Here is a 26302-nt window from a genome sequence, read left to right as displayed (position 1 = left end):
TTCCCGAATGTAATCGGTCAGCTGCATTGGCTCTGGATGAGTTTAATCTCCTTGGTTGTCTGTCCCATACTATTTTTGATCCACATTTTTAGCACTTGAGGAACAATGTTTCGTTTACGTAAGCGTGCCTGACCCATTTGCACATATGCACCACCAGGATAGGGGGGTGCATTTAGATGTTTATTTATTTATATTGTTATAATTTATTTTAGTTTTAAACATTTTTATTTTTTTCATTCATTCATATAAACATTTGGGCAGGTGACCGGTACTCCTTATGGAGACATCAGGGGTCTATTGGATTCCTAATGTCTCCCCTGCCCTCCAAAGCAATTAACCAAGCACAGGCCGTGCTTGGTTATGTACTTCCCTGGGTTTAACAGCCCGGGAATGACGGCTCAGAAACCAGAAGTGACAAAATCATTATCTCTTCTTGGCTCATTCTTCACAGAAAAAAAAATCAGGATACTAAACAAAACGCTCATAACACAGAATGGCACTTCTCACCCTGCCGGAACGAGCTCAAGCAGCAACTGACTGAGACAGTACAATCCATGCTAAGAGAAGTAACAGGCATACTCCAACAGGCTGGACTATAGCCCTCTGCTTCCTATAGAATCCCAAAAAGGTTAGAAAAATAACATCTCTACAATGGTAAGATTGATGCTAAAAAAATTATTTTAGTTTGCCAACCATTTTATACAGGTTGCATACAATTTTTTCTCTGAGAGCTTTGGTCTTGATCCCGTAGATCAGAGGATTTACAGAAGTAGCTATGCCGATACCGATCAAAGGTATGATAATATCTATTTTTGTTAATACAGAACCTGTGCTTAGACTGTACCTGAAAACAATGAACAAGACAGTGACAATGTAAATGGAGAAGGCCAATATGTGAGTCATCAATGTATGCATAGCTTTCTGGGAGGATTCTGCAGAAAGTTTCAGACAAATGATGACCGTTCTTATGTAACAGTACATTATTACAAACAAGCAGCTAATGAAATTAAACAGGGCCAAAGTCGTTCCATAGAGGACGTTAATTGTTATATCGTTACAAGCAAGTGGTTGTATAGACACAATCTCGCAAAAGACATTGTTGACATTTACCCCACAAAAAGTTAGCCTTAATGTCAGCAATACGCTCACAATTATTATCACGGCATTGAAAACATATATGGCAAGTGATATTTTCTTAGTTGTACCAATGGTCATTAGAGTGTGGTATCTCAGGGGGTGGCCTACAGCCAAATATCGATCATATGCCATTACTGTAAAAGTATACATTTCAACCCATGAATAAAGCTGGAGACAGAAAGATTGACAGAGACATCCTGTGTATGAGATGGTTGAGCATCCAGAGAACAAGTCAATGGCCAGCTTGGGAAAATATGATGCGTTCCCAAACATCACATTTATAACCAGGACGCATATTAAGATGTACATAGGTTCATGCAAGCTTTTCTCTGTCCAGGTTACATAGACAATCATAGAAGTCATAAACAATGTGACTGAAAATATTGCGAGAGCCAAAACAGCACATACATATCCAAATGATTCAATCTCAACAAGCCCCATAAGAACAAAATTGGTCACAGAGACATTTTTCGGAGACAAGCTCATGACTTGGATTTATGTCCTGCAAAATCAACAAGTCCTAAAATTTTCTATTCAATCTGAATACTATAAATGTAAAAACGTAATTCACAGAGGCCCTGTGGATATTAGTGCGACTCTTGTCGCATTGCTTTCCTCCTGAATTCATTTGGGCTTTTATAGGTTTCATAAAGCTGTCACCTCACTCACAATCTGGATTTAGAAACTGTTACAGTCACTGCGTCCAGGTCTTCCCAGTGGACCACATCTGTTACAGCTGCCGCTGATGGACTAATTAGTGTCAGAAATAGAATGAAGTACCGTAGTTTGTATTAATCTAACAAGATTTCCTAAAGAGGAATACAACATGAAATGTGAAGTATTATCAAAAGTGAATAGAAAACTTGGATTAAAAAAATGAACTGATTTTAGTTTTGTATAGTTATGGTTTAAAACACTAAATCATGCACAATCATGTAGGCAACCCAGAACAAGGTGAACGGTTTACACCCAAAACTTCAGCCTAGAACCCACAAAATTCTTCAACATTTGAAACCTTTATGGGCAAAGGGAAAACTGGACTGCTCTCTTCCTCCAATGACTCCCCCTAGGACCAGCAGAAAGTTAATTATGATGATGATTATTATTATAATTATTAAGTGCCATCAAGTCTTTGTCATCTCCAGGTGACCCCATGAATAGTGTTTTTTCAAAATGATTTGTCTTCTGTTTAAAGTGGTTCTAAAGGCAGAAGGTTTTTTTTTTGTTTTTGTTTTTTATCTTAATGCATTCTATGCATTAAGATAAAAAACCTTCTGTGTGCAGCAGCCCCCCTAATACTTACCTGAGCCCCTCTAGATCCAGCGATGTTGCACAAGAAAACCAAACAATAATTGCGCTATTACAGAAAATTATGTAAATAAAAGCTGCTGGCATGTAACAAGGTGGTGGACAATGTACGAAAAAATAAGATAAAAAACATGCAGCGCTCAAAAGGTGCATATAAATTAACAATTTATATCTGTGAGGAAGTGCTAAAAAGAAAAACTATACCCATGAAATAAGGTGACAGGTAAAAATCAAATGTGTAACCATATTATGAAAAAAGTCCATAAGTGTATAGTGAATCATCTGTTAGTCCCAAACGCACATGGGGGTTCCTGGGCTTGGATGGTGTCGTGCCTCCACGTAAAGTGGGGACTGGGGAGGACTCTGTATAAGGAGACACTCTGCACATGGGTCTTCTAATTTCACAGTGGAAACTTATTGAAGTGCACTGTTTAGTAGGGATGAGCTTCGAGTTCGAGTCGAACTCATGTTCGACTCGAACATTGGCTGTTCGCAAGTTCACCGAACAGCGAACAATTTGGGGTGTTCGCGGCAAATTCGAATGCCGCGGAACACCCTTTAAAAGTCTATAGGAGAAATCAAAAGTGCTAATTTTAAAGGCTAATATGCAAGTTATTGTCATAAAAAGTGTTTGGGGACCTGGGTCCTGCCCCAGGGGACATGGATCAATGCAAAAAAAAGTTTTAAAAACGGCCGTTTTTTCAGGAGCAGTGATTTTAATAATGCTTAAAGTCAATCAATAAAAGTGTAATATCCCTTTAAATTTCGTACCTGGGGGGTGTCTATAGTGTGCCTGTAAAGGGGCGCATGTTTTCTGTGTTTAGAACAGTCTGACAGCAAAATGACATTTTGAAGGAAAAAACTCATTTAAAACTACCCGCGGCTATTGCATTGCCGACAATACACATAGAAGTTCATTGATAAAAACGGCATGGGAATTCCCCAAAGGGGAACCCCGAACCAAAATTAAAAAAAAAAAAATGACGTGGGAGTCCCCCTAAATTCCATACCAGGCCCTTCAGGTCTGGTATGGATATTAAGGGGAACCCCGGCCAAAATTAAAAAAAAAAAATGACGTGGGGTTCCCCCTAAATTCCATACCAGACCCTTCAGGTCTGGTATGGATTTTAAGGGGAACCCCGCGCCAAAAAAAAAAAAAAAAAAACGGCGTGGGGTCCCCCCAAAAATCCAGACCAGACCCTTATCCGAGCACGCAACCTGGCAGGCCGCAGGAAAAGAGGGGGGACGAGAGTGCGGCCCCCCCTCCCTCCTGAACCGTACCAGGCCACATGCCCTCAACATTGGGAGGGTGCTTTGGGGTAGCCCCCCAAAACACCTTGTCCCCATGTTGATGAGGACAAGGGCCTCATCCCCACAACCCTGGCCGGTGGTTGTGGGGGTCTGCGGGCGGGGGGCTTATCGGAATCTGGAAGCCCCCTTTAACAAGGTGACCCCCAGATCCCGGCCCCCCCCCTGTGTGAAATGGTAAGGGATGTACCCCTACCATTTCACGAAAAAAGTGTCAAAAATGTTAAAAATGACAAGAGACAGTTTTTGACAATTCCTTTATTTAAATGCTTCTTCTTTCTTCTATCTTCCTTCATCTTCTGGTTCTTCTGGTTCTTCTGGCTCTTCTGGTTCTTCTTCCGGCGTTCTCGTCCAGCATCTCATCCGCGGCGTCTTCTATCTTCTTCTCCTCGGGCCGCTCCACACCCATGGCATAGGGGGGAGGCTCCCGCTCTTCTCTTCTTCTTTTCTTCTCTTCTTCTCTTCTTCATTTTCTTCTCCGGGCCACTCCGCAATCCATGCTGGCATGGAGGGAGGCTCCCGCTGTGTGACGGCGCTCCTCGTCTGACAGTTCTTAAATAACGGGGGGGCGGGGCCACCCGGTGACCCCGCCCCCCTCTGACGCACGGTGACTTGACGGGACTTCCCTGTGACGTCACGGGGAATGCCACAGGGAAGTCCCGTCAAATCACCGTGCGTCAGAGGGGGGCGGGGTCACCGGGTGGCCCCGCCCCCCGTTATTTAAGAACTGTCAGACGAGGAGCGCCGTCACACAGCGGGAGCCTCCCTCCATGCCAGCATGGATTGCGGAGCGGCCCGGAGAAGAAAATGAAGAAGAGAAGAAGAGAAGAAAAGAAGAAGAGAAGAGCGGGAGCCTCCCCCCATGCCATGGGTGCGGAGCGGCCCGAGGAGAAGAAGACAGAAGACGCCGCGGAGGAGATGCTGGACGAGAACGCCGGAGGAAGAACCAGAAGAGCCAGAAGAACCAGAAGATGAAGGAAGATAGAAGAAAGAAGAAGCATTTAAATAAAGGAATTGTCAAAAACTGTCTCTTGTCATTTTTAACATTTTTGACACTTTTTTCGTGAAATGGTAGAGGTACTTATGTACCCCCTTACCATTTCACACAGGGGGGGGGCCGGGATCTGGGGGTCACCTTGTTAAAGGGGGCTTCCAGATTCCGATAAGCCCCCCGCCCGCAGACCCCCACAACCACCGGCCAGGGTTGTGGGGATGAGGCCCTTGTCCTCATCAACATGGGGACAAGGTGTTTTGGGGGGCTACCCCAAAGCACCCTCCCAATGTTGAGGGCATGTGGCCTGGTACGGTTCAGGAGGGAGGGGGGGCCGCACTCTCGTCCCCCCCTCTTTTCCTGCGGCCTGCCAGGTTGCGTGCTCGGATAAGGGTCTGGTATGGATTTTTGGGGGGACCCCACGCCGTTTTTTTTTTTTTTTTTTGGCGCGGGGTTCCCCTTAAAATCCATACCAGACCTGAAGGGTCTGGTATGGAATTTAGGGGGAACCCCACGTCATTTTTTTTTTTTAATTTTGGCCGGGGTTCCCCTTAATATCCATACCAGACCTGAAGGGCCTGGTATGGAATTTAGGAGGACTCCCACGTCATTTTTTTTTTAAAATTTTGGTTCGGGGTTCCCCTTTGGGGAATTCCCATGCCGTTTTTATCAATGAACTTCTATGTGTATTGTCGGCAATGCAATAGCCGCGGGTAGTTTTAAATGAGTTTTTTCCTTCAAAATGTCATTTTGCTGTCAGACTGTTCTAAACACAGGAAACATGCGCCCCTTTACAGGCATACTATAGACACCCCCCAGGTACGAAATTTAAAGGGATATTACACTTTTATTGTTTGACTTTAAGCATTATTAAAATCACTGCTCCTGAAAAAACGGCCGTTTTTAAAACTTTTTTTTGCATTGATCCATGTCCCCTGGGGCAGGACCCAGGTCCCCAAACACTTTTTATGACAATAACTTGCATATAAGCCTTTAAAATTAGCACTTTTGATTATTCATGTTCGTGTCCCATAGACTTTAACGGTGTTCGCATGTTCGAACGAACTTTTTTTCTGTTCGCATGTTCTGGTGCGAACCGAACAGGGGGGTGTTCGGCTCATCCCTACTGTTTAGCACTTTTTCAGCTTTTAAATAAAGCTTCTCTTTTTAACTGATTCATGCCCTATGTGGAGGATTTTTTTCTTATCTCCCCTCATGAACGGGACCTTGCTGAGCCCCAACTATTTCCACTTCCAAACCTCTTCCATCTGAGAGAGAGACCCTGAGAGACTGGGAATCCCCATACCATCGCGATTCTGATCCTGGATGCGACTCCCCATCAGGACTCTCTTAGCCGGATACCTTTGGGATTGGTGTATCCCTCAAGCCTGTATGACACTCCACTATATGGTGACTGTGTCCACCTTTTCCGGTAAGGATATTCATTTCTACTGATTACAGTTTCCACTGTGAAATTAGAAGACCCATGTGCAGAGTGTCTCCTTATACAGAGTCCTCCCCAGTCCCCACTTTACGTGGAGGCACGACACCATCCACGCCCAGGAACCCCCATGTGCGTTTGGGACTAACAGATGATTCACTATACACTTATGGACTTTTTTCATAATATGGTTACACATTTGATTTTTACCTGTCACCTTATTTCATGGATGTTGCACAAGAGCCTCACCTGTCCAGGACTCTCATTGGCTGAGACACACAGCAGGTGCCATTGTTTCCCCTCCGCTGCTGTCAATCAAAGTCAATGAGCCAATGAGGAGAGAGAGGGGGCGGGGCTGAACCGCAGATTCATGTCTGCATAGACACATGGAGCTGCGGATCGTCTTGGGTGCCCCCATAGCAAGCTGCTTGCTATGGGGGCATTCAGAAGGAAGGAGGGGCCAGGATTGCTGAAGGGGGACCCGAGAAGAGGAGGATGCTGCTTTGTGTAAAACCACTGTACAGAGAAGCTAAGTATAACATGTTCGTTATTTTTAAATGAAAAAAAAAAAAACAAGACTTTAGTATCACTTTAAGTAGGCATGGGAAAATCATCTCAAGTTCATTCAAAAAATCATGCTTAACCACTTGCTCACTGGGCACTTAAACCCCCTTCCTAACCAGACCAATTTTTAGCTTTCAGTGCTTTCACATTTTTAAATGACAATTACTCAGTCAACATTGTACCCATATGAAATTTTTGTCCTTTTTTCACACAAATAGAGCTTTCGTTTGGTGGTATTTGATCACCTCTGGGTTTTTTGCGCTATAAATGAAAAAAGACCGAAAATTTTGTAAAATAAAGCTTTTTTTTATTCGTTTCTGTTTTAAAAATTTGCTAAATTTGAAATTTTTCTTTATAAATTTTGGCCAAAATTTATACTGCTACATATCTTTGGTAAAAATAACCCAAATCAGTGTAAATTATTTGGTCTTTGTGAAAGTTATAGGGTCTACAAGCTATGGTGTCAATCATTGAAAATTGACACACCTGATCATACCTTGCGGCCTATCTCATTTCTTGAGACCCTAACAAGCCAGGAAAGTACAAATACCCCCCAAATGACCCCTTTTTAGAAAGTAGTCAGACCAAATTATTTAGTAAGAGGCATGGTGAGTTTTTTTAGGTTATTTTATCCCAGAATTCTTTGCAAAACAAAGATTTTTTTTTCTTTCTTTTTTTCACAAAATTGACATAATCTGGTGCAGTTCTGCATAGAAACCAATCAGCTTGAATTTTTTTTTTTTTGTCAAAGCTTAATTGAACAAGCTAAAGTGAGAATCTGATTGGCTACCATGCACAGCTGCACCAAATTTAGTACACTTCAGTTTTAGTAAATCAACCCCATAGTGTCCAATGTAAAATGTCAAAGTGCAATGGTGTTATAAATCCACAAAAAAAGTGCAGTTGTGCTTTGTGGTGAGTAATCAGAGCGTAAAGGTGAAGGACACATGGTGTGGAAGAGGCATGAGAAGACCATTTTTTTGGTCAAAGCAGAGCTGCACATATAGGCAACTTATAGTAAGGGGCGACTTATAGTTGTAGCTATTATATGGTCATAGACGTCTTTCCCATTCCATAATTTAGTGAGACTGACCTGGGGAGGCAATGTATCAATAGTAGAGAGTATAGAGAGTGTAGAAATAAGATGTTCCATAATTGTTGCCCCAGGTCACATAACTTCAAAAACAGTTAGAGGTCTATGTATAAGGGCCTCTCCTACATATGGTCAGGTAATAGTTTCTAAGGTGAAAATAAGTCCTCCATTGACCTGGGGACTTTTATGCATTTATCATGAGCAATATATAAGGTTGTATAGCGTTTGATGATAAAGCTGTGCTGATTGGGGAAATAATTAAGGAGAACCATCTGAGTAGCTTTGATGAAGAGAGTCCAGGAGGAAACTCAGGAATGCCCAGGATAGGGGTCATAGGATGGATGTGATTTGAGATTTATAGCTCCCTAACCAAAGAGTCCCACATTTTTAGGAAGGAAGATATGCAGAAGGGTAGAGAAATATGGTGTGGATGGAGATATTCATGGTAAAGAAGTTGGAGGAATAGGTGATATCGATTCAAGCCAAACCCATTGTTATTACATTATTACGGGGTATTATACACAGGTCCATTAAAGTTACATTGTTGAGGAGAGTTTGTGGTGGTCCCCAGGTTGATGAATTGTACCAGTACCTTTCCCTTGTGAACCTCAAACAAGGTGCACACAACCAGCCATTTCCTGGGCACCACTGGGTCTTTGCATGGTTCTATCATCACTATGATCCTTTGAAGTCTCTTGTGGACGTCTATGGGGAGGGACCAGACTACCTCTTGGAGGGGTGCTATTAGTTGCTTCTGTTCAGGGGTGTATGAACAACCCCAACTTGCTTGGGCTACTTCCTGACCGCTCTCTGAGCTTCACAAGCTTGGATGATGTTGAGTCATACCGCTCATAGACCACAACACTGTGCCCACTGTCCGGAACATTCACACTTGGCCAGCAAACAGGGCAAGTCCAAGTTCTTTAACACAGTCATAGTCTGGATCTTTACCCAAGTGATGCCTTCCACCACAATGGGCAAGTTATTGGCTGCCTTAAGGGATAGCCAGGAGGGGTTCAGTTGGTCTCACGTCCCGAACCGATGGATATTGAAGTCATAAGCCATATGACTGTGACTTCCGACCTGGTGTAGATTAGGTATGGGACCTCCAATCCATGGACAATGGCAGACACCACTGGGCTTTATGGAAACCATGGTCTGTGGTTGGCTGGGACCTTGTGTGGCATGTCCCGGGGGCCATTAGTTTAACAGCAGCCTGTGTCAGGCCTGCCACAGTTTTTGCTCACATGCCCATAATAACCACACTGCTAGGACTTACGGTCTAGCTAAATCCCGTTATGGACTCTGTTGCTTCAGGGAGACCACTTCCAATATGAGTTCCCTTAAGACTAAAAGATATGCCAGACAGAGGTGAACTGGCCAAGGCCTCTTCCAGCACGCTGTGGGATCACTCGTACATGCTCACTCCTTTATATATGGACCTGTATATAATACCCCATAATAATGTAATAACAATGGGTTTGGCTTGAATCTATATTATCTCCTATTCCTCCAACTTCTTTACCATGAATCTCCCCATCCACACCATATTTCTCTACCCTTCGTCATACCTTCCTTCCTAAAAATGTGGAACTCTTTGGTTAAGGAAGCTATACATCTCAAATCACATACATCCTATGAACCCTATCCTGGGCATTCCTGAGTTTCCTCCTGGACTCTGTTCACATAAGCTATTCAGATGGTTCTCCTTAATTATCTCCCAAATCTGCACAGCTTTATAATCAAACTCTATACAACCTTATACATTGCTCATGGAAAATGCATAAAAGTCCCCAGGTCAATGGAGGACTTATTTTCACCTTAGGAACCTTATTACGTGACCATACGTAGGAGAGGCCCTTCTACATAGACCTCTCACTGTTTTTGAAGCTATGTGCTCTGGGGCAACAATTATGGAACATCTTATTTCTACACTCTCTATACTCTCTACTACTGATACATTGCCTCCCCAGGTCAGCCTCACTACATTATGTAATGGGAAAGAAGTCTATGACCATATAATAGCTACAACTAAAAGTCGCCCCTTACTATAAGTTGCCTATATGTGCAGGTCTGCTTTGACCAAAAAAATGGTCTTCTCAGTGCCTCTTCCACACCATGTGTCCTCCACCTTTACACACTGATTACTCACCACTAGGAATGAGCTTCGAGTTCGAGTCGAACTCATGTTCGACTCGAACATCGGCTGTTCGCCAGTTCACCAAACAGCGAACAATTTGGGGTGTTCACGACAAATTTGAAAGCCACTGAACATCCTTTAAAAGTCTATGGGAGAAATCAAAAGTTCTAATTTTAAAGGCTTATATGCATGGTATTGTCATAAAAAGTGTTTGGGGACCTGGGTCCTGCCCCAGGGGACATGTATTAATGCAAAAAGAATTTTTAAAAACAGCAGTTTTTTCGGGAGCAGTGATTTTAATAATGCTTAAAGTGAAACAATAAAAGTGTAATATTCCTTTAAATATCATACTTGGGGGGGTGTCTATAGTATGCCTGTAAAGGGGCACATGTTTCCTGTGTTTAGAACAGTCTGACAGCAAAATAATATTTCAAAGGAAAGAATGTCTTTTAAAAGTACTCGCGGCTATAATGAATTGTCGGTCCGACAATACACATTAGAGTTCATTGATAAAAACGGCATGGGATTTTCCCACAGGGGAACCTCGACCCAAAATTTAAAAAAAAAATGGCGTGGGGGTCCCCCTAAATTCCATACCAGGCCCTTCAGGTCTGGTATGGATATTAAGGGGAACCCCGCGCCAAAATTTAAAAAAAAATGGCATAGGGGTCCCCCTCAAAATCCGGGTCTGGTATGGATTTTAAGGGGAACTCTGCTCCAATTTTTTTTTTAAAAATGGCGTGAGGTCCCCCCAAAAATCCATACCAGACCCTTATCCGAGCATGCAACCTGGCAGGCCGCAGGAAAAGAGGGGAGACGAGAGAGCGCCCCCCCCTCCTGAACTGTACCAAGCCACATGCCCTCAACATTGGGAGGGTGCTTTGAGGTAGCCCCCCAAAGCACCTTGTCCCCATGTTGATGGGGAGAAGGGCCTCATCCCCACAACCCTTGCCCGGTGGTTGTGGGGGTCTGCGGGCGGGGGGGCTTATCGGAATCTGGAAGCCCCCTTTAAGGTGGGGACCCCCAGATCCCAACCCCCCTATGTGAATTGGTAATAGGGGAACAAATGTACCCCTACCATTTCACAAAAAAAGTGTCAAAAAGTTTAAAAAACACAAGAGACTGTTTTTGACAAGTCCTTTATTAATTTCTTCTTCTTTCGGCTTCTTCTTCTATATTCTTTCTTCTGGTGTTCTTTCGGTGTTCTTCTTCTTCCTCCATCTTCTTCTTCATCTTCTTCTTCTTCATCTTCTTCTTCCTCCGCTCTTCTCGTCCTGCATCTTCCTCCAGGGTTCTTCTCCGCTCCGTCCGCACGATCCCCCTCAGTGGGAGTTTTCAGCTGTGTGACGCTTCGCTTCTTCTGCCAATTCTTATATAACGGAGGGCGGGGCAATTCACGGGACTTCCCTAAGGCTTTCCCCATGTTGTCAGAGGGGGGCGGGGTCACCCGGTTATGTGACTCCGCTCCCCCTGAGCCTCAAGGAAAGTTTTTATCAATGAACTTTTATGTGTATTGTCGGACCAACAATTCATTAATAGCCGCGAGTAGTTTTAAATGACTCTTTTACTTTTGAAATGTCATTTTGCTGTCAGACTGTTCTGAACACGGGAAACATGCGCCCCTTTACAGGCATACTATAGACACCACCAGGTATGAAGTTTAAAGGAATATTACACTTTTATTGTTTCACTTTAAGCATTATTAAAATCACTGCTCCCGAAAAAATGTCAGTTTTTAAAAATTCAGGGGGGGTGGGATCTGGGGGTCCCCACGTTAAAGGGGGCTTCCAGATTCCGATAAGCCCCCCACCCACAGACCCCCACAACCACCGGGCAAGGGTTGTGGGGATGAGGCCCTTCTCCCCATCAACATGGGGACAAGGTGCTTTGGGGCTACCTCAAAGCACCCTCTCAATGTTGAGGGCATGTGGCTTGGTACGGTTCAGGAGGGGGGGCGCTCTCTCGTCCCCCCTCTTTTCCTGCAGCCTGCCAGGTTGCATGCTCGGATAAGGGTCTGGAATGAATTTTTGGGGGGACCCCATGCCATTTTTAAAAAAAAATTTGGAGCAGAGTTCCCCTTAAAATCCATATACAGAGGTTAAGTACAGCGCTGCGCTAAAAATGACAAACAGCAGCCAACACACCCGTAGACTCAGGATCAAACTAACAAAAAAAATTCAAAAGTGTGGCGCTAAAATTTACGGAAAAAATGAATATATAATATTTTAAATAAAAATACAGTGACTACAAAGCAGGTATTTCGGTATGAGCCAAAAAATATTGCGTGAATATATAAATTAGTGAATGAAAAGGTAACACTCAATATACATGTATTGAACCAAGTGTAAAAAAACAAGTGTTAAATGTAAAGTCCAAATAAGTGAACAAACACAAGCAAAAAGTCTGTGACAATGGTGAAAAAAATGATGATGGTAAACAGGTATCTCCTGAGCATGCAGGGGGATGGTTCCGAGCCGGCAAAATCACTGCTCCCGAAAAAACGGACGTTTTTAAAAATTCTTTTTGCATTGATACATGTCCCCTGGGGCAGGACCCAGATCCCTGAACACTTTTTATGACAATACCATGCATATAAGCCTTTAAAATTAGCACTTTTGATTTCTCCCATAGACTTTTAAAGGGTGTTCCGCGGCTTTCAAATTTGCCGCGAACACCCCAAATTTTTCTCTGTTCGGCGAACTGGTGAACAGCCGATGTTTGACTCAAACTTGAAGCTCATCCCTACTAACCGGGAGGTAGGTAATTGGTAAACACTTTGATCCCTTTATAAATATAGGCACCACATTGGCCTACACCAATCCAGTGCTACCATGCCAGTCATTAAACAGTCTCAACAAATTAGAAACAATGACTTAGATATAACAGAGCTCAGCACTTTGAGCACCCTTGGGTGTAAGCCACCTGATCTAGGTGCTTCAGTCACTTTTTTTTGTTTTTTTGTGATTCTGGACCATACCAATTTTGAGCCCTTGTGGATCATTTTGGGCTATGTCAATGTTATCCCCAATAAAGCGGAACTTCACCCAAAAGGGAAAGCTCCACTTGCTTGCTTCCTCCCCTCCCTCTGCTGCCACATTTGGCACCTTTCGGGGGGGAGGGGGGAGGGGGAGCGGGTACCTGTTTTTGACAGGACTCTTTTATGTAGTCCAATCTGTTTTGGACTACGACACCACCACCCTTATCAGCAGATCTGCTGATAAGGTTGTGATTCTGAGTAAAACCCCTGAGAGCAGTGTGTTCAGAAGGGGTAGGAATAGAAGAAGAGGCAGAAACTTTGGGGGTATGTTGGCATAATCTAAGAATATCCTTATACACTGCCTTTCAAATACCAACACCTATACCATTTTTCCTCAAGATCCGCTCCTAAAATGTATCACTGAAGGACACAAAATTATAGATAGAGCCTCTTCCGAAGGTCTCCTTGAAAACTCTGAAGCTAAGTTTTTCAAACAATTTTTATCATAGGCCATATTTTTACCATCTCCCAAAAATCCACAAAGACCCCTTACATCCACCTGGGAGACCGATATTTGCGTCCATGGAGAGTGTTACTAGCTATTATTCCATCTATATTGACTATTTCTTCATAGGATGGAAGGCCCAAAACCTTCCATCCTATGTTAAAGATGGCATACATCTGTTACAGATGCTCCGCAACTATTCTTGGGAGCCATCATATCTGTGGCTTTCCCTAGACTTAGCCTCTTTATACACTTCCATACCACATGATGTTGGCCTTCGTGCTGTCCAACATGTCCTCAGTGAGGATCAATTAATTAATCCCCGCCAAACTGCATTTATTTTGGAAGTTACAACAATGTCCCAAAGAGCCAATATTCTCACCTTTAACACAACTGCACCAGGGATGCAGACTATGAGACCCGTGGGTTATTATTAAGGCAAAAGTTCTTGGAGAAGGGTTATCCTTCAACCATTGTAGAAGAGGCCTTTGCATTTTATAAACAGAATGAAGCTTCAGTTGATAGAAAGGTCAAAACAGGTCCGAGAGCACAACACATCAGATTTACCACCAATTTCCACTCCCAATTCAGAAACATGGAGCGTATCTTCATCAAACATTGGTCCATCCTGCAAGAGGACCCCCATCTTACATCTACTATCACAGATTGACAACTCATTTCATACAGACGGGCTAAAAAAATAAAAACACAGTTTGCGCCCAGTATATTAAATCTATTTACACGATAGGCAGCGCTCCATTAAAGTTTTTTTAACATTAGAGGCATGTATCATTGTGTCTTCTGTGCCAACATGTTCGTCATAAACAAAAAGAGTTCTCTTCTAAGGGTAAAACTTATATTATATCTGATTTTTACACATGTTCTTCAGAATTTCTGGTTTATTGCATGTTATGTCCCTGTGACCTCCTTTACATGGGTCGTACCATCCGGACCCTACGTGAAAGATTTGGCGAATGCAGGCGGTTAGTAGATGCAGGGTGTGATTCCTTTTTCTTTTAATATCCAAGATGTATTTATAGTTTATATATTTTACTGTTTATAAGTGCCCAAATTAGTCTATTTCCAGCTTTTGTCAGCCCATTTCACCGAGATCGGTGGGTTAAGTTATTCCACACCCACCATTCTTGGAATTACAATAATACTACCAGTAAGATGGCCGAACCTGATGCCTAAGGAAGGAGCATGCATGCTCCGAACGCGTGCACCACCCCGCTCCACCTGACATCCGGTAGTAATGTCAGAAGCTTCCCCCTGTGTACACCTATGGACCAGGAAGTTCTGGGAGCCACCAGCACAGCCGCGACCTGATGGACACCCTTACGTTCTACAGCATGTCCTCCATAACAGAGCGGATGAACCCTGTATTGTGCCCACACAATGCTGACCTTCTCAATTTAACCCTGTGAGTGTGTATATTCTTTGTTGCCATTAAATTATTTTAAATACTGCACTCAGATGGAGCTGCTCTCTCTCCTTGGCTTTTGTATCTGCAGAGTTTTCTTCTAGCTCCTCTTGAGCCTGCAGCCGTCTACAGCCCGCAGTTTATCACAAAGACTGTGTCAGAAACCATGAATCAGACCAAGACAGAAGTGCAGTAAAAATCACACTAGTTTAATGATAATAATAGTAAAAGGTAAACAGCAAACATAGCCAAAACATAGCCAGAGTTTGGTAACCGGAACGGATAGTCAGACAAGCCAGGACGTCAGGGAGCCAGGGGTCAGCATACTTCAGGACAAGCCAGGAAATCAGGATACGTCTTTGTGGAGGCTCTCTAGGGAAAAAAAATATGAGGATATCGTCGAGATAAACCACCACACATAGCTGCAACAAATCTCGGAGGACATCATTGATAAATTCCTGGAAAACTGCCGGGGCATTGCAAAGGCCAAATGGCATTACGAGGTACTTATAATGGCCTGTTCTGGTATTAAAACACAGTTTTCCATTCGTCGCCCTCCTTAATCCTCACGAGATTGTATGCCCCTCTTAAATCAGGCTTCATAAAACCGTTGCTCCCTTGAGGCAGTCAAATAACTCCGTAATCAAGGGAATTGGATAAACATTCTTGATCGTGAAATGATTGAGACCCCTATAATCAATACAAGGTCTCATTTCACCACTCTTCTTCACAAAGAAGAAACCAGCACCAGCAGGAGACGAGGATGAGAAAGTGTGTCTGCAACATACCCCTCCATGGCCTTATCCTCAGAGACCGACAAAGGTAAACCCGGCCACGAAGGGGTATGGCACCAGATTGAAGGTCAATTGCGCAATCATATGGCCGGTGTGGAGGCAAACTACCGGCTTGACCTTTGTCAAAAACATTGCTAAAATCATGGTACTCCTCCGACAGGGAGGAGAGTGAAGAGGTGCACAGGACCTTAGCCATCTTCTAAAAACATGTCTTGTGCATTGTGGTGACCAGGAAAGAACCTCAGCAGGAAGCCAATCAAAAGAGGGGTTGTGCCTCTGTAATCATGGATAACTAATAACCACTGGAAACTTAGGTGAGGAAATGACTTGGAATTGAATTATCTCATGGTGAAGAGCCCCTATGGCCATGGACAACGGAACAGTCTCATGGGTCACGTGGGCAGGCTGTAGAGGTCTCCCATCAAGAGTAGGGATGAGCTTCGTGTTCGAGTCGAACCCATGTTCGACTCGAACATCGTCTGTTCGCCCGTTCGCCGAATTGCGAACGATATGGGCCGTTCGCGCTAAATTCGTGTGGCGCGTCACGGCCCATAATTCACTGCGGCATCGCAGTGCATTGCTGGCTGATGATTGGCCAAGCATGCACTATGACCCGCATGCTTGGCCAATCACAGCGCCGTCAGTAGAGAGAGCTGTAATTGGCCAAAGCCAGGGTGGCTTTGGCCAATTATGGCTCAGGGGATTTAGTACACACCCCACACTATATAAGGCCGCCTGCACGGCGGCCCTGTGTAGTGTGTGTTCCGGTGTGCTGAGAGATAGAGAGAGAGAGAGACAGTGTCATTTGATTTGAGTTAGATAGATTAGGCAGAACAGTCAGTCAGTTAGCTGCACTTACAGTGTATTGTGTATATATATGCATCCCAGGTGTTGCATATATATATATACACTGTATTCAGTTTAGCTAGATCCGTTCCTGTTATCTTCTATCTAGACTATTTACATTTAATGCAGTGCGTCCTGCTCACAGTGTTCAGCTAGATCCGTTCCTGCTATTTACATTTAGTGCAGTGCGTCCTGCTCACAGTGTTCAGCTAGATCCGTTCCTGTTATCTTCTAGACTATTTACATTTAGTGCAGTGCGTCCTGCTCACAGTGTTCAGCTAGATCCGTTCCTGCAATTTACATTTAGTGCAGTGCGTCCTGCTCACAGTGTTCAGCTAGATCCGTTCCTGCTATTTACATTTAGTGCAGTGCGTCCTGCTCACAGTGTTCAGCTAGATCCGTTCCTGCTATTTACATTTAGTGCAGTGCGTCCTGCTCACAGTGTTCAGCTAGATCCGTTCCTGTTATTTACATTTAGTGCAGTGTGTCCTGCTCACAGTGTTCAGCTAGATCCGTTCCTGCTATTTACATTTAGTGCAGTGCGTCCTGCTCACAGTGTTCAGCTAGATCCGTTCCTGCTATTTACATTTAGTGCAGTGCGTCCTGCTCACAGTGTTCAGCTAGATCCGTTCCTGCTATTTACATTTAGTGCAGTGCGTCCTGCTCACTGTGTTCAGCTAGATCCGTTCCTGTTATCTTCTAGACTATTTACATTTAGTGCAGTGCGTCCTGCTCACAGTGTTCAGCTAGATCCGTTCCTGTTATTTACATTTAGTGCAGTGCGTCCTGCTCACAGTGTTCAGCTAGATCCGTTCCTACAATTTACATTTAGTGCAGTGCGTCCTGCTCACAGTGTTCAGCTAGAGCCGTTCCTGCTATTTACATTTAGTGCAGTGCGTCCTGCTCACAGTGTTCAGCTAGATCCGTTCCTGTTATCTTCTAGACTATTTACATTTAGTGCAGTGCGTCCTGCTCACAGTGTTCAGCTAGATCCGTTCCTGTTATCTTCTAGACTATTTACATTTAGTGCAGTGCGTCCTGCTCACAGTGTTCAGCTAGATCCGTTCCTGTTATCTTCTAGACTATTTACATTTAGTGCAGTGCGTCCTGCTCACAGTGTTCAGCTAGATCCGTTCCTGTTATCTTCCTACTGACAGGCAGGCTTGTCTGGTTACAGTATATAAAGCTACCTAATCTGTGACATGCCCACCAGGTGGAACTCAACGTTGGCCATGCTGCAGCGGCTGCACACGCAGCAGAGGGCCATCAATGAGTACCTGTGCGACTATGGCACCAGGACAGGGTCAGGGGAGCTTGGTTTTTTTTCCCCACGCCAGTGGCCCATGATCAGGGATGCATGCACTGTCCTGTCACCATTCGAGGAGGCCACGAGGATGGTGAGCAGTGACAGTGCATGCATCAGTGACACTGTCCCCCTTGTCCACCTGTTGGAGCACACGCTGCGTGGAATAATGGACAGGGCACTTGAGGCAGAACAGAGGCAGGAAGAGGAGGACTTCCTTAGCTCTCAAGGCCCCCTTTATCCAGACAGTGTTCCTGCGTGCCCGCCGATCACACAGGAAGAGGACGAGGAGGAAGAGGAGGAGGAGGAGGAGGAAGATTGTGTCAGTATGGAGGTGGAGCCTGGCACTCAGCATCAGCAGCAGTCTTTAAGGGATCAGTCCCAAGAAACACATGGACTTGTACGTGGCTGGGAGGAGGTGGCTGCGGACCATGTCGTTCTTAGTGACCCAGAGGACTCCGGACCGAATGCCTCAGCAAACCTACGCTGCATGGCCTCCCTGATCCTGCAAAGCCTGCGTAAGGATCCTCGTATTCGTGGTATCAAGGAGAAGGACCAATACTGGCTGGCAACCCTCCTTGATCCACGTTACAAGGGTAAGGTTGCGGACTTTATCTTGCCATCGCAGAGGGAGCAGAGGATGAAACATCTTCGGGAGGCCTTGCAGAAAGGTCTGTGCAACGCGTTCCCAGAGACTTGGAGGTTACAAACTCCTGTTTCTGGACAACGTGTTGCTGAGGCTTCGGTCAGTCAAAGAAGGAGCGGTGGAGAAGGTGGCCGTCTGACCGATGCGTTCAGACAATTTTTTGGTCCGCAGCCCCAAGGTATGATCGGTTCCAGCAACCATCGCCAGCGTCTGTTTTACATGGTGCAGGAATACCTAGGGGCAAGATCAGACTTGGACACCTTTCCCACCGAAAATCCTCTGGGTTACTGGGTCTTGAGGATGGATCACTGGCCAGAGCTTGCACAGTATGCAATTGAGCTACTGGCCTGTCCTGCATCCAGCGTTCTTTCGGAACGCACATTCAGTGCTGCTGGAGGCGTGGTAACCGATCACAGGGTGCGTCTGTCCACCGACTCGGTCGATCGGCTGACCTTCATAAAAATGAATGAGTCTTGGATCACCACCAGCTACCAAGCACCTGATGCTGATGTAACCGAATAATTTTTTTTTAAATCTCAGATCCCTTCAAAGACTGCCTATGCTGATGCTGAGTGACTATCCCTGAGTAATTATCCTCTTCCTCCTCAATCATCACGCTGATAGCTTGTAAGAACATTTTTGGTTCTGGGCGCCACCACCAGTGCCTAAGGCACAATTTTTCAGCCCCTGTTTAACAGGGGCGTGTAATTACAATTTTTGATGTAATACTTTGCAGCAGGGCTCGTTCCTGCATTCCAACTAGAGTGTCTGTGAGGGGTTGCAGTGTTGTGGCACCAGCACCAGTGCCTAAGGCCCAATTTTTCTGCCCCTGTCTAACAGGGGCGTGTAATTACAATTTTTGATGCAATACTTTGCAGCAGGGCTCGTTCCTGCGTTCCAACTAGAGTGTCTGTGAGGGGTTGCAGTGTTGTGGCACCAGCACCAGTGCCTAAGGCCCAATTTTTCTACCCCTGTCTAACAGGGGCGTGTAATTACAATTTTTGATGCAATACTTTGCAGCAGGGCTCGTTCCTGCGTTCCAACTAGAGTGTCTGTGAGGGGTTGCAGTGTTGTGGCACCAGAACCAGTGCCTAAGGCCCAATTTTTCTGCCCCTGTCTAACAGGGGCGTGTAATTACAATTTTTGAAGCAATACTTTGCAGCAGGGCTCGTTCCTGCGTTCCAACTAGAGTGTCTGTGAGGGGTTGCAGTGTTGTGGCACCAGCACCAGTGCCTAAGGCCTAATTTTTCAGCTCCTGTTCAACAGGGGCATGTAATTACAATTCTTGATCTAATATTTCACAGCAGGGCCCTGTGAGGGCTTACAGTGTTGTGGCCACAGCAACACCTAAGGCCCAAATTTCTGCTGAGTATATAGGGCAGGACCCTACTTTCAAACATCTAACTTACAAACGACTCCTACTTGCAAACGGAAGGAGACAACAGGAAGTGAGATGAAATCTACCCCTAGGAAGGGAAATTCTCTCCTGTAAGAGTTAATATGGGAAAACAATTTCTCCTTTCCACTTATGCTTTCCAATCCTTGTTCCACAAAAAAACCCAAATTTTCAAAAAACATTTTTCATTGGGACAAAAAAGTGAGGTGAAATCTTCTGAAGAGGAGGAAAGACAGCAAAACAAATGTCACAGGGGTGATAACCCTTCCCTATGTTTTCCAAAAAGCTTAGAAAAGATTTTTTGGCTGGAGCTAAACACGTTAAAAATGTTCAAAATTACAAACAGATTCTACTTAACAACAAACCTACAGTCCCTGTCTTGTTTGCACCGCCTGTATACTGCTGTTCAGAGTATATAGGGCCTGGTGGCCCCACACCTTTCCTTATTTTAATTTGGGTGCGGGGTTCCCCTTAATATCCATACAAGACCCAAAGGGCCTGGTAATGGACTGGGGGGTACCCATGCCGTTTGTCTCACTGATTTTCATCCATATTGCCATGACCCGACATGACATTAAACCCGCAAGCAGTTTTAAATGAGATTTTTTCCTTTAAAAATGACATTTGGTGCAGGGACTGTTCTAAACATGGGAAACACGCGTCACTTTACAGGCATACTATAGACACCCCCCAGGTACGATATTTAAAGGAATATTTCACTTTTTTTTTTTTACTTTAAGCATCATTAAAATCACTGCTCCCGAAAAAACGGCCGTTTTTAAAAGTTTTTTTTGCATTGATACATGTCCCCTGGGGTAGGACCCGGGTCCCCAAACCCTTTTTAGGACAATACCATGCAAATTAGCCTTTAAAATGAGCACTTTTGATTTCGAACGTTCGAGTCCCATAGACGTCAATGGGGTTCTAACGTTCGTGCGAACTTTCGGTCCGTTCACGGGTTCTGGTGCGAACCGAACCGGGGGGTGTTCGGCTCATCCCTAATCAAGAGTATCAATGGCACGTGGAGTGGCACGAAGCTGCAGGGGAATCGAGTGCTTAGATACAAAAGGAGCATCAATAAACAGGCCTGCACCCCCAGAGTCGATTAGAGCCTGTATCTCAATGGACGACTCAGACCAAGAAAGGATAACCGGGACCAGGGGCTTATCCTTCTGGAAAACTGGGGACGAAACAACGCCCCCTAAGGTCTGTCCATGACAGGACCACAAAGTTCGGGCGTTCCCAGGACCGGTAGGACAAGACTTCAAAAAATGACTAGCCTGACCACAATAAAAACACAATCTCTCCCTCTTCCTAAAGGTTCTTTCATCCACAGAGACACATGTGAAGCTTAGGTGCATGGGTTCAACCTCTCTGACCGACTCGGTAGCAGGAGGAATGGCAGGTGAGGGAGGCAAGGGTGGTACTGCAAAGCTCGGAGACAAATGTACAGGAGGCTTCTGCAAGCGCTCCTTAAAAGAAAGTCTTTCTCTGAGTCTGGAGTCTATGAGGATAGTAAAACATGATCAACTTCACCAACTCAGTGGATATATCTTGGGCTGCCATCTCATCTTTGATGGGATGCTGATGACAGCTGATCACATGATGTAAACAGAAGCCAGTAATCGGCAATAAGCTGATTATCGGCTTGTGTAAACGGGACATCAGTCCCATACACAGAGAGCCACTGCTACTAACTAGTGCCCACCAGTGTCACCTACCAGTGTCCACCAATGCCACCTATCAGTGCCCACCAGTGCTGCCAATTAGTGCCCACCAGTGCCTCATCATCAGTGCCACCTATTGAAGGGTGAGAAAGAGTTAACAAGACTTAAACATTCTATAAATTTCTGACAGACAAATATCTTTGTTTTAGTTTCTTGTTTGTCGCAATGACCACAGGATAGATAAGGTCTGGTAAAAACCGGTTGTGAAATTATGTTTTCAGACAAAATTAACCGTCAGCATGACCTATGTATGTCTTGACCCCCCCCCCATTTGTGTTACGTAATTCCTTTTGTTCCAGCTTGTATAAAAACTGAACTCACGCTGGCATTAAATTGAGCATTCTTTAAAACGACTTTCTTGTTTTATGTTGATTTGAATGCTCCCGGGGGCCATGAGAAGTTCCACTGATTGTCCAGACGTCTAAGCAGAATTGAACCTTACAGCGCTGGTGGCAGTGGGTGGAATGCGATGATCATCTGAGGTAAGTGAATCATGTCTGTTTTGTTGATGCTGTTCTTCTTGCCTTGGCTCTGACAATTACCGAATCCTTGTATTGTTAACTGCTGTGCTTTTGGGAAGCACACATGCTTTTGGGAAGCACATGTGCTTTTGGGAAGCACATTAAAGTAATAGTCTTTGGGAGACTGATTTGAAAATAGTAAAAATAGAGACTCCTAAGGGAGGAGCCGGACGGACGATTAGGGGACCTTTACCAACCTTTTGCTTCTCTTTCTATCGCTGTATAGAGTATACAAATATTGTTTAGAGCTTATATTATTGTTGTACATTGCAAGAGGGTCTTGTAAGGTGAGACAATGACCCTCGGTAAGTTTGTATAATTTGTTTGTAACCAAATTAAGAATGGGTAAGGGAGGAAGTAAAGAATACCCCCCACCAGACATGTAAAGACTATGTGGCCAGAATATGTGGAACAGATTATTTTTTGATAAATCTTTTCATAGACGATCTGTCCAAATGGACTGAAAGTATGTGCAGTAGCTCAACCTTCCCGCGCACAGGTGCAAATTACCAATTCCATATGGATATGGTCAGGGGACTCTGTTTAGGGGATAAGAAAGCTTTCCCATGGTACACAGGAGACCCAGAGTGGGACATAAAGTATATGGAGGAGGCAGGAGAAAACTGACTTTGTCACTGGAACTGTACCCTTACATCATTCATTCAGGATAATACCGTCATGCCCGGTAAATCTTTTGGGAAGAGATTTAATAGGAGTCTTAGAAATTGAAATTTTCTTGACTCAAAGAGGGGGAGTAGTCATAGAATCACCACTGTTCTTTCGAACTGAAGTCCCTGCCCCATTTCCACAGGACCACCCCCTCTGGGCTAAAGACAGTCTTGATGTAGAATACATTTCATGTACCTCTTACAAGGCCAGACTAAAACAAGGAGTATCCCCAGTTTACCACAAGCAGTAACATCTTTCCAAAGAAAAGGAGTAAGGTATCAGACCCATTATTGACCAATTCCTGAAACAAGGAATTTCAAGACCCATCATATCGCCTTATAACACCCCCATAAACCCTGTCAAAAATAGTGATGGATCATACAGGTTTGTACAGGATCACCGAGCCATAAATAACCTTGCGATAGCAATCGCCCCTATTGTACCTGATGTGCCATCTCTCATTGCCTCCATATCTGCCTCAGCAGTGTGTTTTTCAGTAACTGATTTAAGTAATATTTTTTTCTCCGTCCCTGTTGACGAAGAGACAGAACTACTACTAGCTTTCTCCTATAGAGGGCACCAGACCAATAGCTCTCCGGGCCACCTTACAGTCCTGGGTTCTATCCTTCTTCAGTACGTCAATGACCTACTGTTGCGTAGTCCCTCCCAGGAAGCCTGTCAGAAAGATTCTGTTTTACTGTAAGAACATCTAGCACAGACAGGTCACAGTGTCTAAAAAAAAGCTGTATTGGTATCAGGAAACTGCTGAGTGTCTTGGTTTTACTCTGTCTCATGGTGAAAGGAGAATCAGTCAAAAGAGAGCTGCGACTCTCGTGGGTCTGCTCCGCCCACATACCAAGGAGGAAGTGTTAACCTTCTTAGGTGTGATTGGTTACTGCCACCAATGGATACCTGATTGCTCCTACTATGACAACTTGCTGAGACAAGCTGCTCTACCTGACAGTCCTGACCTTGTGAAATGGAGTGATGAAATGGTTAATGCTTTTGTGTATCCTAAAACTGCTATGGTAATGGCTCCTGGTTTGGGATTACCTGAATATTGTAAAGTGTTTCATTTGTTTGCAAGGGACAACTGTAAAACCATGGCTGGGGTCCTTGCACAAGAGCATGGAGGAAAGCTGAGACCTGTAGCCTTTTTTTCTGGAGTAGTCCCAGTTCCGGTACAAGGCCAGTTTGAGGGCCTTGGCCTCCTGTGCCATGGCTGTAGAAATGGCTACATCATTTACACTATGCCACCCTACGGAAATACACACCACACACCAGATTGTGTATCTGCTAAAAAAAAAATTAATACCCAACACATGGCTGCACAACGACTAAGTGGGTATGAAGTCATCCTCATGAGCAACCCCTCCTTGCAGATAAGGTACAGCCTCCCAACGGCAGGTCCTGCCCCTACCTTGAATGCCCTACTTGGGATAAAAGGTGAAACAGACGAATTAGACCCCTCACATGATTGTATAGACATTGTACAGCAGGACACATCACTTCAAGCTGATTTACTTTCAAGTCCCATAGAAGGAGCACACATTGTGTTTGTGGATGGGTCTTGCTGATCACACCTATTACGCAGGCTATGCAGTGGTAAAACTACCTGACATACCAATAGAGGCATAACCCATCCCTTATCAATCAGCTCAAGCAGCAGAGCTTATTGCTCTCACTAGAGCGTGTCAGCTTTTTAAAGGACAAGAAGTGAACATTTACACAAATTCCAAATATGCTTTCAGAGACGCACACGACTTTGGAGTAATTTGGCCGAGGCGTGGTTACATTACTGCTGATGGAAAATCTATTTCCCATTCTTTCCTTGTCACCAAGCTTCTTGATGCTATTACACTGCATAGTAAAATAGCAATTATTCACTGTAAAGCACACACACAGTACTGATGACATTTCAAAGGGAAATGCACTGGCCAACACCGCTGCTAAACAAGCTGCTTTGACCATCCCTGCTTTGACGGTCCCTGCTTTTAACCAAATGCCCCCCCCCCTTACACCCCTAACTTTGTTCTGGGAACAGGTTTTGCAGGACCTACAGGCTATGTCTTCACCAGAAGATCTGGTCTATTGGCATAAACAGGGTCTGACAATGAGTCCTGAGACAGAACTCATTGCCAAAGAGGGGAAACCAGGCATACCAAAAGCATGTGCACCTTTATTCATCTCAGAGTACCATGGCATAGGACATAAAGCATTGAAAGCTACAGCTGAAATGTTAAAAGACTTCCACATTCCACATTTAACCATAGTTATACCTACTTAGATATAACAACCCATCCAACCATCCATTTGACCTAGGCTCACAGGCTTTATATGGATTGCATCTGTGATATACAACATCTATCTTGCTCTTGTATCTTAAGTTTGGGTGAGAGTACAACTAGTCAGCGTCCTGGCAATTTTTTATTTCTTTTGTTTTTCTTTCTCCCCTCTGACTTCCTTCAAATTCTTATCCTCGCTGTATCCTACTTTTCATTTTTCCCTTTATCTAATCTTACCTCATTCTTTTACACTCTTGGTGACATGGTCATTTCTGGGATCCAATTCATTTTACACTATTCACCCTCCTTGAACGAAATACCCCTGTTTGAATTTGATATTTGAATGTATACATGTTTACACCTGCTAACCTATATGGATGGGAGTGGGCATTGGAGGATTGGATTGTGCTCCCCACAGACCTAGCGGACTAATTTTTATCAGTGTTCCATACATTTACCATACAGGTAATCATACTTACCCCAAGGTTTCAAACCCATCCCTCCCATTTTCATATCCATTGTGAATAGGACTTTGTTGTATGTTTTCTATAAAGAGTGGATATAAAACATTGAATGGCACTAGGCCAGTAATGATTAAATGTCTTGTAAAACTATAATAATATTTTTTTTTATGACATCATGGTAATGTTAAGCAAGTACCTCATGCATGTTTATATATAATTGCAGTACCATTAAGGGATCCAAGAACCTGATGAAGTGGGCAGCGTGCGAAACGCATTGGCCCACATACTAGATCCCAAAGGCCATGGACTAAATGGGAAAAATAATTAATTACAGCTGCTCCTCTCAAAGTATAGACAGTGATAACTTAAATGATTATAAACAGTGGTAGGGGGCACTAGTAGTAAAGTGCTATAAACGTGATTTGTCGATCGGTCCGTGTTCGGACCGCGGGCCGCCATTTAATGACGGCTGTTCTAGAGTATATTAGACACCAATTCATAAGTTGTATAAAAAAATTACAATTGTATTCAATATCATAAGGGTTAAAAAACATATTAAAAACATATTCACACAGATGGTAGCCATACAGATCTTTGTCTTGTAAACAGTGGTAGGGGGCGCTAGTAGTAAAGTGCTATAAACGTGATTTTAACATATATAAAAAAATGCATGTTCAACTTAATAAACATTGTAAAGTGCACCGTGCTTAGTAAATTAAAAATAAAATAAATTGATATAAAAACACTTGGCATGTATAACCTCC

At 44.1% G+C, this 26302-nt stretch overlaps 1 protein-coding gene across 1 annotated transcript; it reads right to left on the bottom strand.

Moving 5' to 3' along the window:
* Positions 1 to 675: 675 nt before the first annotated feature.
* Positions 676 to 1623, bottom strand: LOC141129715 (olfactory receptor 51E1-like). Its single transcript, XM_073617808.1, has one exon. The coding sequence runs from the start codon at positions 1621 to 1623 to the stop codon at positions 676 to 678; it is 948 nt and encodes a 315-aa protein (XP_073473909.1).
* Positions 1624 to 26302: the final 24679 nt, after the last annotated feature.

The sequence above is a fragment of the Aquarana catesbeiana genome, linkage group LG02, assembly GCF_042186555.1.
Source record: "Aquarana catesbeiana isolate 2022-GZ linkage group LG02, ASM4218655v1, whole genome shotgun sequence".
NCBI classification, from domain to species: Eukaryota; Metazoa; Chordata; class Amphibia; order Anura; family Ranidae; genus Aquarana; species Aquarana catesbeiana.
This window is presented reverse-complemented; position numbering and strand designations above follow the sequence as displayed.